Source organism: Carassius carassius, chromosome 17 (genome assembly GCF_963082965.1).
Source record: "Carassius carassius chromosome 17, fCarCar2.1, whole genome shotgun sequence".
Lineage (NCBI taxonomy): Eukaryota > Metazoa > Chordata > Actinopteri > Cypriniformes > Cyprinidae > Carassius > Carassius carassius.
In genome coordinates this window covers 20,023,423-20,036,766 of record NC_081771.1, presented here as the reverse complement: position 1 = coordinate 20,036,766, position 13,344 = coordinate 20,023,423, and the positions used below count along the sequence as shown (strand labels likewise).

General features: G+C 35.2%; 1 protein-coding gene and 1 long non-coding RNA gene across 2 annotated transcripts in view; both read right to left on the bottom strand.

Moving 5' to 3' along the window:
• LOC132161292 (uncharacterized) overlaps positions 1 to 13,344 on the bottom strand; it is a 329,747-nt gene that overhangs the window by 34,564 nt on the left and 281,839 nt on the right. The gene's annotated exons all lie outside the window — the stretch shown is intronic.
• LOC132160559 (uncharacterized) lies at positions 2,652 to 5,852 on the bottom strand. Its single transcript, XM_059570216.1, has 4 exons — positions 5,727 to 5,852; positions 5,088 to 5,402; positions 4,710 to 4,882; positions 2,652 to 3,662 (listed from the first exon to the last, which is right to left on the bottom strand). The coding sequence occupies exons 1-4, from the start codon at positions 5,830 to 5,832 to the stop codon at positions 3,510 to 3,512; spliced, it is 747 nt and encodes a 248-aa protein (XP_059426199.1). The 5' UTR covers positions 5,833 to 5,852; the 3' UTR covers positions 2,652 to 3,509.

Below are 13,344 nucleotides of genomic sequence, written 5' to 3'. Positions count from 1 at the left end.
GTTACATTTACATTTATTTGTTATATTTATATTATTTACATCAAGCCTTTGAATGGTATAGTAGTGTATATTGTTATTGAAACTTCATAATGTTTCACTTGATTATGCATTTAGTCAGGAATTATAGTTCGGAAAAAGTCTAACTAGTAAAATGTTTACACGTTATGTGAAAACTAGTACAAGTATATAAATAAATAAAAAGAGACTAACTCATGTTTATGATCTCTGCTGAATAAAACACTTCATTGTTTTATTTTTTTTTTCTGAGGAAATCCAAATCTCAAATCCTGAGGTAATCCACATCACATCTTTTTGGGGTGAATTATGTCTTATTCCTCTCATCGCGAAGCAAAGAGTAAAATAAAAAAAACTTGAACAGTCTCGCTGCTTTGTTTTCGGTTGTGTGGGCATATTCAAGGCCAGTGCGTCAGTGAAACATTATAATCTAAATAGGGCGTTTGTTACTTGGGTGTGGTCGCATTAGAAGATAATGAAGGGACACGTGAAAAACGAACATCGCGTCATTTTCATATGGATTACTTGATCACAGAGTATTTGTTTTTGGCAGCATTGGTTAGTTTAAAAGAAGACATGTCAAGCTTTCTATAGATATATCTCTCATGTCTCTCCGTTGAGTATTCACAAAGTTACAGTTCATTTTAATGACTAAATGAAATGAAGATCACCACAGACAAATGCTGCAGATAGCACACCTTGTTTGTTATCTTTATTTTATAAATGCACAAAGTTTTGTTGTTATTATGTCTGTATACAAAAAAAAGTAGACCCTTTACAGATTCGATTGATGTATCGCTCTTATCTGTATGATCAAAACTGAAAGTGTCATTTAAGTTCTTTTTGGGGTTATCAGGAGAAAATGTCTCATAACGCGTATACGCGTTAATCGACTCGAAAGCTAAGGACCAGTTTAAACCAGCTCAAACCAGCATCCCAGCTTCAAAACATACCTAACCAGCAATGCTTTTTTTTGTTTTTTTCAACAGGGATTGCATTTGTCAATGTCAATGTCACCTTTATTTATATAGCGCTTTAAACAAAATACATTGCGTCAAAGCAACTGAACAACATTCATTAGGAAAACAGTGTCAATAATGCAAAAATGATAGTTAAAGGCAGTTCATCATTGGATTCAGTTATGTCATCTCTGTTCAGTTAAATAGTGTCTGTGCATTTATTTGCAATCAAGTCAACGATATCGCTGTAGATGAAATTTAAAGCAATACACTGTAAAATTTTATTTCGATAGTCTCCTTATACATTCTACTAACAGTAAGTAACTTTGTGACTGCATGTCAACTGCAGTCATTAGACTACAGGCTAAAGTATTAGTAGACTGTCTGCTTAAAATCTTCTAACACTTTATTGTGATAGGTCCACACCATACAACATACTGACAATTGAGAAATTTAATTATGTTAACTTATCCGACTAACTGTAAACCTAACCTAACCTAACTCTTAGAGTTAGTAGACATGTAGTTGACACGTAGTTACAAAATTACTTATAGTTAGTAGAATTTCTAAAGTGGTCTATCAAAATAGAGTGTAACCCTCTTTTTAAGACACACCCCCAAAAATGACATATTCCACATGTTAGAGTAAATGAAGTGTGGGGTATTTTGAGCTGATACTTCTCAGACACATTCTGGGGACACCCAAGACCAATATTTCATCTTGTAAAAGGAGGCAAAATAGGTTTCCTTTAACATAAACTAACAGTGAAGCAATACTTTTTAAAGCATTTATTTATCTTAGTTAATGTCGACTGTAACATTTACTAATACATTATTAAAATCAAAGTTCAAAAGTATGTTTTAATGTTATTTAATGGACCTGACCTAACGTAGACTAACAATGAAAATGTTTTACTATGATATTCATGATAGTTGACGCCTACTCGCATGTGACTTTTACCAACAAAAAGTGTCTTAGAAAATGTAAATCAATATATTGTTTTCTGTAAGTGAGTAAACAAGATGATTTTCACATCATTTAGAAAGAAAAATTCTAGGCTACAAGCTCCAGTTCTCAAAAATCCCGGGAACCAATGTTCTCTATGTGTTTTTTTTTGCCTTTTTCAAGTGTTTTAACATTTTTAGTTTTTCACTAACCATGCATAATATTTTTTTTCTCAAAAACACAATCATGTACATAGATGCATTTTACATATTATTATAGCCCAGTTTGTGCTGATTACAGTGAGATTAGACTTTACCCATTCAGATATTGATCTGAAAAAGCACAAATGTCAGGGCATGACAAAACTTCTCCAGGCCCCAAAAATACCCTTAGACTCCAGAGGGTTAACAAAGATGAATAAATACTGTCACAAATTATTGTTAATTGTTATTTAATGTTAGTTAATACATTAAATATACTTAACAAATGGAAACTTACTGTAAAGTTTTACCATTTATTTTACATGTTAAGAGATCTCTAAACTGAAGTAAGTATCTTTTATCTTTATGCAGAGTAAAATGATTGCATTTTATACCGCATGATTCATAGTGGTTAGTGCTTTGTAATGTAATTCTGGGAATCCTCAACAGAATTTGTTGGTGATATACCCTATTAGTGAATTACTATAAAACATCAGTATATAAGAAATTTAAAATAATTTTCTCCATTGTTTAATCAAATGTTTTATTGCGTTTTACTTACAAATATTATTTTGCACATAGAGAGACAAGAGACACTCTTGTCAGAAACATTAAGATTTCATTAAAAACATAAAAATACATGACAAATGCAGCCAACCTGGAAGATTCATGTTAATTAATATATAAAAGCAAACACAATGCATACGTTTTGAAACTTTATATTCAACATTGTAAGTCAACACAAGAAACATGTAAGTGTGGCTTTGTTTTAATGAATTCTAAAAGGTTATAGACATGAAGAAAGCATGACCACAGCTGCAAAGGAAGATGACTGGTTAAGAGTGGAAACCAAGTTAAAAAATTAACATCAGAGAGTCAAATACACACTGTGCAAACAAGTACCATTTGCTGTTTAGATAAAAATTTTCGATAATAAAAAAAAGGCTTTGATTGCTATTATAGTGATCAGAGGAGTGAAATATGATTCTCTACTTTTCCGTCAGTCAGTTCACTGTTGGCCTACTTGTCAGACAGAAACTAGCAAGCACTTCACAACATTTTGAGTTCTTTGCAGATGCATGAGCACATCAGACCACAAATGAGGTCTTTGACGTTTCTTCTGTCCATCAGCTAAGAATATCTCTTAAACTGCTGCATCTTTTTTTGTTGTCGTTGTTCATACTTAAATTATTTTCAATTATTCATGATCTACAGCATCTTAAACATACTTATCATATTAACACTAAATTATTTATAGAATTGTAATTCTCTCTGAACTGAAAGGAACAAGAAAAAAAAATATTAATTCAAATACAAAGCATTAAATCATTTAAAAGCTTTGCCTATCCAAATGCAGAGTTCTACAACTAAAACTCTATATCACAGGAATTTAGCGGAGTAGCTTGGCGGATTGATAGTCAGGGTTGATGAATGTCCGTACAGTGGAGGGGCAGTCAGAATTGCTCCGCTTCATCTCTTCATAAACTGAGTCTGAGGGTTGATTTGATGGACTGTACTGCTTGTTCCCCCAACACCCCTTCACCTGAGAATGAAAAAAAGAAGACATTTTCATGAATCTTGCAATGTTTTTGACCTATTCTCCAAATGTTTCTTCAGCTTCTAAACTGACTATAACAGGTGTGCAGTAATCGGGGGGGGGGGGGTGATTGTGGCGTGATTCTAAGAGCCCTATCATGGAGGAGACTCGGTAAGAACAACAGAAACAGGGTTTAGAACCACTGAGAAGATTAAAACAACATTTTATTTTGAAGAGAGAGACAGAGGAACGGGAAATCTCTCAAACTTTGACGCTTGCTTGTGGTGCATGACTGCTTGCAGAGCATACTGTGAAATCTGTCAATTATTTGAAAAGGTGACTTTTTTTGTTCTGTGACTTCTGTGTCTCGATTGAAAGCCTATAGACGTGTTTTGGTTATATAATGTGAGCTGTACATTAACATCTATTATCTATTGATTATGTCAACCGTTAAGTAGTTCAGCCGTTAAAAGACATTGAAAGTGTAGTGCTTTTAGCATTCTAAGATTGTCTGAGTTTGAAATGCTGATACAACATACTCTCAAAAAGCTGAAATGCATATATATATATATTTTTTTTTTTTTTTTTTTTTTTACTGCAGCATTCAAGAAGAATTCCATTATCAGTATTTTTTTAAGCACAAAAAACAATTAATAGCTTTAGAACAAACTGCAGGGTCACTTGACTTTTGACCACCATTTCAGAAGTTTCCTGTGGTTTTTAAACATGTCATAAATTTTACATGCCAACCTTATTTTGACAAACAGAAGTGTTTTGAAAGTTAGATTTAAATTTAGCATTTTGTAGAAAAGTAAATAGAAAATCATCCCAGAGTTTAATAACTGAAAAATAATTAGACAGTAATAGATTTTCAACAACAAATCAAAACACAAAATGTATTAAAAGCTGTCATTTGCGCACTGCACATTTACACATGACAGCATTCCTCTATTTCAGATAAATGCATAATGTAGTTTATAAGTTTAGTTTTTGCTTTTAAATTGGTGCTTTTAGGTGATCCACATTGCTTTTTGTGTGTGTATGTATACATACCTTCAGAATCACAGAGATGAAACCAATGATGGACAGTAGCGACATGAAAGCACACACAGTGAGAATGAGCTTCACATTAGGATCTTCTGGACACTTATTAAATACTCTTTCAGGTGTTTCTATTTCGGTTGTTCTTTCTTCTATGTCACTGTCTTTTTTTTCCACTGATTTTTCTATGATAGAATAGAAATTCAAGGCCAGATAATTATTTTTCATTTCGCATTAATAAAAATATATATACTGTACTTCTCAATCTCTGCATCTAAATAGAAGTTTTATATTAGTTAACGTGCTAAATAATTGTATTCAATTCAGACCACAATAAACCCATCATGCTTGATAATTAAATTATTTACAAGAAGTGTAAGACACACTTACCTATCCATAACCATGTGTGCGTGCTAACTGTAAGTTTATCTTCAAAATTAAATTCACACCAGTAAAGCCCGATGTCTATGGGATTTACATTTGAGAAGGTGGCATTAAGGTTGGGAATATTTCCATCCACATGGACTTTGCCTTCGTACATTTTTTTTTTAAAGGTTAAAGTTTTGTCTTTGTAAAAGTAGAAGATGTTCTTCTTATTTTTACTTCCTAAATCTTGTTTGTACATGTACACTCCATCTTGAGGGGTTTTATCAGTAGCACACTGGACGATGATCTCATTACCAACAGCTCCGATTAAAGGTGTAACTGTGTTTGAATAAAAAACAAAACAACAACAACAACATCTTATGAGACATTAAACACTTAAATACACTGATTAGTTTTTAGGCTAAAGAGCATCTATAATAATTTTTGTTTTAACATGTATGGACATGAAAACACAAAGTAGTCTTTACAGTTTTCATTTAGGCTACATGATTGTGCTCAGTTGTGTTTTCTTAACTAATGCAATATTTCAAAATTTTTATTTTCTACTGCAGAATCTAGCATACATGAAAGTAAAATTTTTATATGTTGAAATGGAAAGGAAAATGTATGCATAAAAAATATAAAAAATATTCATATTCATACCTTGCACATTTGCATCTGCCCCTTTGGTGCTTCTTAAACAGATACTGATCAATAGAAAACTGTATCTCATAACACACGCCATCTTCGCAGCTCTGTTGAACAACATCTGGTGGAAGTGGTGGTCGCACATAGAGCTTATCAGAAACGTTTTTTTTTTTTTTTTTTCTTCAAGGAAGTGGAATACCAAGTGGTTTTGCATTGTTATTGCAGTATGTTAGCTTAGAATATAGATATATAACATAAAATAAATATTCTCACTTGACAACTCACAAAACTGTGACACAAGTAGCCTAAACCTAAACAAGTCATTAATGATAACATGAGTCCACAAAATTGATTTTCAGGACACTGAAATGCTTTTTACAGTCTAAAACTGAATGTTTAAACTTTCCTGCATTTAAGTATTTTTTTTCAATTAGGATGTTTTATGTATTATATATAAACTTAGGTGGAATGTTGAAACATTTTAAATTATTGAATGTGTGTATTTGTGTAAAAGGATGCTTGTGTTTGGTTTGCCTGCTTTGTTTGGATTCTTTTCAGTGTGGATCATTAAATAACTAATCTACTTCTATGTGTGCTTTTAACATCCAAGTTGATAGATATGAAATATCTGAATATCTGAATATATTAAATGATATAAATATATAAATTTCTACCCCCATGTCTTGAATTGTGTGATAATTCTAAATGCATTTTAATAAACTGAATCACGCAGTGAAAGAACGTTCCCTGGTCTAACCCTCTAGTCTTCATACTTTAGCTAATTTACACGGTAGCTCTCTCATATGAGTCATGGATTTTAGCAAGACAATTGAACTATTTTGCCTTTTGTCTTTTGGATAATTATCTGCAAATTTGAGACACAGGTAGCTTCTGTTGTTCATCAGCACTCACCTCCACAGCAAGACAAACAAAACTGGAAAGGGAGAGAAGGCTTCACTCCTGCGGCTCTCTCTGCATGTGCTACACTGCTGTGCTGCAGAGACGTGGATAATTTCTCAACATTTCCTGAGCCGACCTGATTTTTCGATTTTTTTATTTGTTTGACAGTAATAGATATGCGCAAATAAAAGTGTGCGTGCACATACACACACACACACACACACACCTTTGTTTTTGTGAAAAGTGGGGACATCCCATAGGCGTAATGGTTTTTATACTGTACAAACTGTATATTCCATGGCCCTACACCAACCCTACACCTAACCCTAACCCTCACAGGAAACTTTGTGCATTTTTACTTTCTCAAAAAAAAACATTCTGTATGATTCATAAGCGTATTGAAAAATGGGGACATGGATTATTTCCTCATAAGTCACCCTCTCCTTGTAATACCTGTGTCATATACCCATGTCATTATACAGAGTTTTGTCCTGATATGTCACAAAAACAAGAGCACGCACACACACAAACACACACACACACACATATTCATTTATTTACAATAAATAAATACCCCCCCCCCCCCCCCCCCCCACCAAAAAGGCACTTTCTCTCAAGGAAGAAAAAGAGCAGGTGCTCAAGCCCCATTTGATGTCTATGTCTACCTTATTTTCAGTCAAAGATAAAAGTACACAATATATTTGCTGTCTTGTAAAAGTGGATTGACCTGATCCATAAACAACATTAAGGGCTGCTTAAGAATAAGCATGCACATTTACAACATTAACAGCTGCTTAAGAATAAGCATGCACATTAAATTATCTTGACTCATTGAACCTGTGAGATTGTGAGCTTGTCATTCATAGGACCGTTTTAATCCCAGTTGATTTGTTAGTCAGGTTTTGTACTTTAATCCGCACTATTCTTAGGCCTTGGAGTTGTGAATGGAGAGATGAATTCCCTGTGTTCCTTAATCTTGCCAGAATATGTATCATCATCTTCAGTCCTATTGATTCTGCCCACCCTCCCTTTCTCACGACATCTCCAGACTGCCATTAGAACTGCATTTTTTGTTGGTTTCTGTTCTCCACTACCCTTCTCAGTCCTCGACCACTCCAGCCACATCACCATTCCCCATCAGTCCCGCAGTTCCTCTTCTTAGTGGCATGATTTCACAATGCTGGGAGCCATTTTTTCCTGAGCATGATGAGCCTGTGGCTCTGCCTCCAGCCTCGGTGTGTTCTGTTCTACAGCACCTGAGTCCAAACACCATAATATAATATTGACGACGAACACAAATAACTTATATACAAATGACCATGAGGTGAAGACACAGCTGGAGACACATATTAAATCCTCTTACATAAATTCTATAATTTAAAATGTTTCAACACTCCACCTAAGTTTATATATATATATATATATATATATATATATATATATATATATATATATATATATATATATATATATATATATATATAATACTTAAAAGCATAAATAAACAGGAAAGTTTAAACATTCAGTTTTAGACTTTAAAAAGCATTTCAGTGTCTTAAAAATTTTGAAAAAAGTTTTGTGTACACTTCCTGTGGCCCTGACTGCTACACCTGGGCTCTTTCCTCCCTCGAATCCAGCATGGACCATCGGGCATTTGGCCTCGCTGGGCACCCTTGGACTGTGGGATATCGTTGTTGACTTGCGGGCCATACGCTGCTCTCTGGCACTCCACCCCTTCAGCTTCAGACAGTTCCGCTCTCCCTCAGGCTCAACCATGGCCCTCAGTTGTTTCAGCTCAACCTTAGCCCTAAGAAAACCCACTTCCATCTCTGGGGGTTGTCGCTGTGGCTGCGTCGCAGTGTTTTCCATTACTCCCTCGGCTCTCTGTCTGCACTCTGAGCTCCACTATAGCTACAGCTCCATTACTGTCATTCATCCCCCTGTTGTCGTTAGCCAGGGTTCCGCCATGGCTCTTTTCTCCTTCAACTCCAATGTAGGATGGTGTCCTGGTCAGTCTCTGGGTCAGCACCACCTGGCCACTAATCCCATCATCTCCAACATGGCTGACATCACCATCCACTCCTCCCTGGTTCCTACTGCTTGCACCTCGTCCACCTCCAAAGCCCATTCCGCCACTTTATCTGTTATGCTGCAAGGTGCCACCTTCCAGGAGGGGGTGTAATGTTACTAATATACATTTATTCTTGTCTTGGTTCTTTTTTATGGACTTTTAATTTGTTTCTATTCAGGTTTTCTTTTTTCCTTTGTTCTAGTTCCAGCCAGTATTTAGTTGTCATGATTTGATTGAGTTAGGCTTCAGTTGTGTTTGTCTGGCCTTGTCAATGTTTTTTTGTTGTGTTTAATTTACCTGCTTTGTTTGGATTTTCTTCAGTGTGGATCATTAAAGTCTTTTGAAACCTCATCTTTGTGTGCATTTAATAACCAAGTTGTGACAAATATGGTATTTAGACAGTGACCATATATTTTTATTTTAAAGTGCTTTTTAAGGGGACACAACACACACACACACCGTTTGGCCAATCAAATGTTAATATTGAGTACCTATAAAGTAGTATTGCATACTTCATATCTCCACAGAGACTTTAGCTTCATCAAAAAGAAAGATACAGCTTTACGCTTCTCTTCAAAAACACCTGAGCTCCTGAAGGAGTGCTGTGGGCGGAGCTAAAGAGTCATGAGCACTTACACACCGAATCCCAACAAAACACAAAAATTGTATGCAGTTTTACTCATATCCTCTTGTTCCCACTCATCAATGGGACTGCTCTATCTTTCAGTATCAAACAATGTGCAAATCCAGCATAATGTGCCTTGTTTATAAAACATTTGTCACTGAAATGAGGGGAACAAACTAACACACCCCTGATAAAACTAACTACATTCACTGTTCACGTGATACTGGGTTCTTTGGGAAGCTGAATAAGGTTATCTTTCCCTCACATACAAAAACACACTTCTTTGGAGACATTTTTCTCAAGCATGTGTATGAAATGTTTTCAATATTCTCTAGTAAAAACGAAAGTGATCTGATCAGGACTGAGACCCAAACACTCTCATGCACTGTTTGTTTCATTCATACTCGAAGTCAGAGGGTGCTCTGGAGCAGAAAGTCCAAAACTGAAATGTAGAAGTAATTATGAAGTTCCAGGAAATCCCTAATGTGGAAAAAGGTATCCAGCTATCACTGTAGCCAAAGCTTTCTCTACTGTGTCTATGTTGAAGACACACATTTGCGACAATATTGTTTATGTGTGTTTTTCAAGTCATGTCCAGGTAATATAAAATATATATACTTATGCAGTGCTAATTGACATAGCATTTATTATAGCTGGTTATAATACTATAAAATATATCATCTGCCTTACTCTGTGATAAAAAAAATAAAAAAATACATAAATAAATTTAAAAAAATGGAAAAAAATGTAGTATATGAACAAATCATAAAATTGTCATTAGGAAAATATGGAGAAGAAAATTGGTAAGTGTCCATTAGTATATTTGATTTATCAAACTATTACAATTAAGAGATAATAATAATAATAATAATAATAATAATAATAATAATAATAATAATAATAATAAAAATAATAATAATAATAATAATAACAATAATAATACATCTGTCAATTAGAAACAAAGTTATTATATTTGACACTTCTGCCCCTTCACGTCTGAAATGATTGAATAACATTATTTTTTTATTTGTTTCAAACAGAGATCAAAATTCTCCCACTATTCTGAACAGACAACTAGACAAAACTGCATTTACTTTATTAGAGGTTCTAACAAAATGTTATTAATACCCAGTATACCCACTTCTACAAGCACCCCCAACCCCCCACTAAAAAAGCATGCCCAGAACAGTTTAAGTATAAAAAGCAGCGAGCAGGTTTACGTTTAAAGCAGGTAAATGTGACTGAGATTGATGGGTATGTGAACAAATGGTATTTTCCGGGTGTAGAGATGTCCCACTTTAGGGTTTGCTTTTGTGAAATTACAATTTATTGTAATAGTCCCACTGCAATGCAGACCCAATATAAACATCTTGACAAAAAAAAACGTTTATAATAATTGTAGCAGTTGCACAATTTATTACCACTATCAAATTTAATCTCATACTAGTAAATTAGAGGTATTTTCTGAATTCTCACAACTTTTTTTTAGTGTCACAGAAGTGTGAAATCTCTGTACACCTGCTGTTGCAGTTTTTCTGCTGCTCTGCTCATGTGTTGCGGCCATAGAATGTATTTTTACAAGTTTATGTCAGTGTAAAGTTGACAGCTTTGATGTCATACAGGAAATGAGGTTGTATGTCACGATCATCAGCTGGCGTGCCCATGAACTCCAATAGAGGGCACTCCACTCAGGACTCTGGCATTCTTGTATTTTCATTCTCAACTCCATTTCCCATAATCCCGTGCTTAGGGCTAATAACCATCAGGTGTTCCTCATTACCACTCCCCTAAATAAACTGTGTTTGGACTCTCATTAAGTGCGAAGTCTTGTTTAGTTTTGTCTGGCATTTCTGAGTGTTTCCCCTGTGTTTGTTCCTTCCATGTTTGATCTTGGATTGTGTATACCGCCTTTGATTCTCCGCTGCCTGCCCCGACCTCTGCTTGTTACTGTTACTGATTCTGAATATCCCTGACATACTTGACGCTGTGCTCTGATTGCTGCCTGTCTGACCATTCTTATTAAAGTCAGGGGAAGTCGTGGCCTAATGGTTAGAGAGTCGGACTCGCAATCGAAGGGTTGTGAGTTCGAGTCTCGGGCTGGCAGGAATTGTGGGTGGGGGAAGTGCATGTACAGTTCTCTCTCCACCTTCAATACCACGACTTAGGTGCCCTTGACCAAGGCATTGAACCCCCAACTGCTCCCCGGGCGCCGCAGCATAAATGGCTGCCCACTGCTCCGGGTGTGTGTTCACAGTGTGTGTGTTCACTGCTCTGTGTGTGCGCACTTCGGATGGGTTAAATGCAGAGCACGAATTCTGAGTATGGGTCACCATACTTGGCTGAATGTCACGTCACTTTCACTTAAACATACTGCATATGGATCAGAACGTCTCCGACTTCATGTTACAGTCTCTATACATTACTGCCACATTACATTTCTGACAGAATGCAGTATTTTATAATCTAGAGTTTGTAAAATGGATGTAGCACACGCACTGTCGAGTCAAGTGCCAATGGATTAGAAATCAGCTCAGCGTGATGCTGGAGAATACAATTATTCACAGGACTCCCGCAAAATAGAAATCTTTAAAAATCATCTAAAACAAATGCATTTGTATTTATCTCTTGCACAAAAGCAACATGAGCTAATATAAAATATAAACGATTAACAGGTGCAAACGTGCAGAGTTTCAATTTAGGATATAAAACATGTTTGCAGCAATGCAGTGCTGAAATTTGCATACAAATTATAGACATTATGAAAAATACATTATGCATATATTTATTGTGTTATAAAAGATTTGTGAGATTGCAATGAACTGAGATGTCTTTTATAGATTTTAAATGCAGCGCTCTTTGCCTGTGCATTTTGTCATGCCAAACCATGCATGCAGCAGCCGCTTTAGTTAAAAATAACAGTGTTATGTGAATGTTGATGCTTTAATAACAACTATTTACCGGGAGAGTGTATGCTGGGATTTCATAAATTGCATGAAGAAAAAAGTAATGTAACTAGTAATGTAACTAATTACTAATTACTTTCGAAATAAAGTAATCAAAACAGTTACATGATTTGCCCAACACTGTCATAACACAGCCACTTAATTGTATGAAGTGATTTTTTTGTGCATGTTTTTGTGATTGTTGTGTGATTGCTTGTTTGTGTGATTGTGTGTGTGCGCATGTTTATGTGGTTTATGAGGACACTATGTGTAATGACATGGGTATGAACAGTGGTGTAGTGGTGTATACCCACTTCTTTATCAGTCGGCTTCGCATATACCAACTTCTAAATCACCCCTGATGTGCATCATTCAGTAGCGTCCTGCATTAGTCAAAATCATGACAGTTCACCATGACTAGCTAATGAAATCACATGTGAATAAATGCACGTTTTCCCTTTATATATACAGTAAAAAAAGTGATGCAGTCAGGCTGCACAGGATTTCCTTTCAATTTGATTGATGATTTTGCCCGTCCCCGCCTCTCCTCTTGGCAAATCACATGAATGCAAGCCAAGTCAGTCAAAGGCTTGAGTGCATGACAGGTAGGTGGGCAGAGTGATAAAATCATATTTAATTATTTTATGAAAAATTCATTATGCATATATTTATAGTGTTATAAAAGATTTGTGAGATTGCAATGAACTGAGATGTCTTTTATAGATTTTAAATGCAGCGCTCTTTGCTGGCATTTTGTCATGCCAAACCATGAATGCAGCAGCCGCTTTAGTTAAAAATAACAGTGTTATGTGAATGCTGATGCTTTGATAACAACTATTTACTGGGAGAGTGTATGCTGGGATTATATAAATTGCATGAAGAAAAAAGTAATGTAACTAGTAATGTAACTAATTACTAATTACTTTTGAAATAAAGTAATCAAAACAGTTACATGATTTGCCCAACACTGTTCATAACACAGCCACTTAATAGTATGAAGTGATTTTTTTGTGCTTGTTTGTGTGATTGTGTGTGTGCGCATGTTTATGTGGTTTATGAGGACACTATGTGTAATGACATGGGTATGAACAGTGG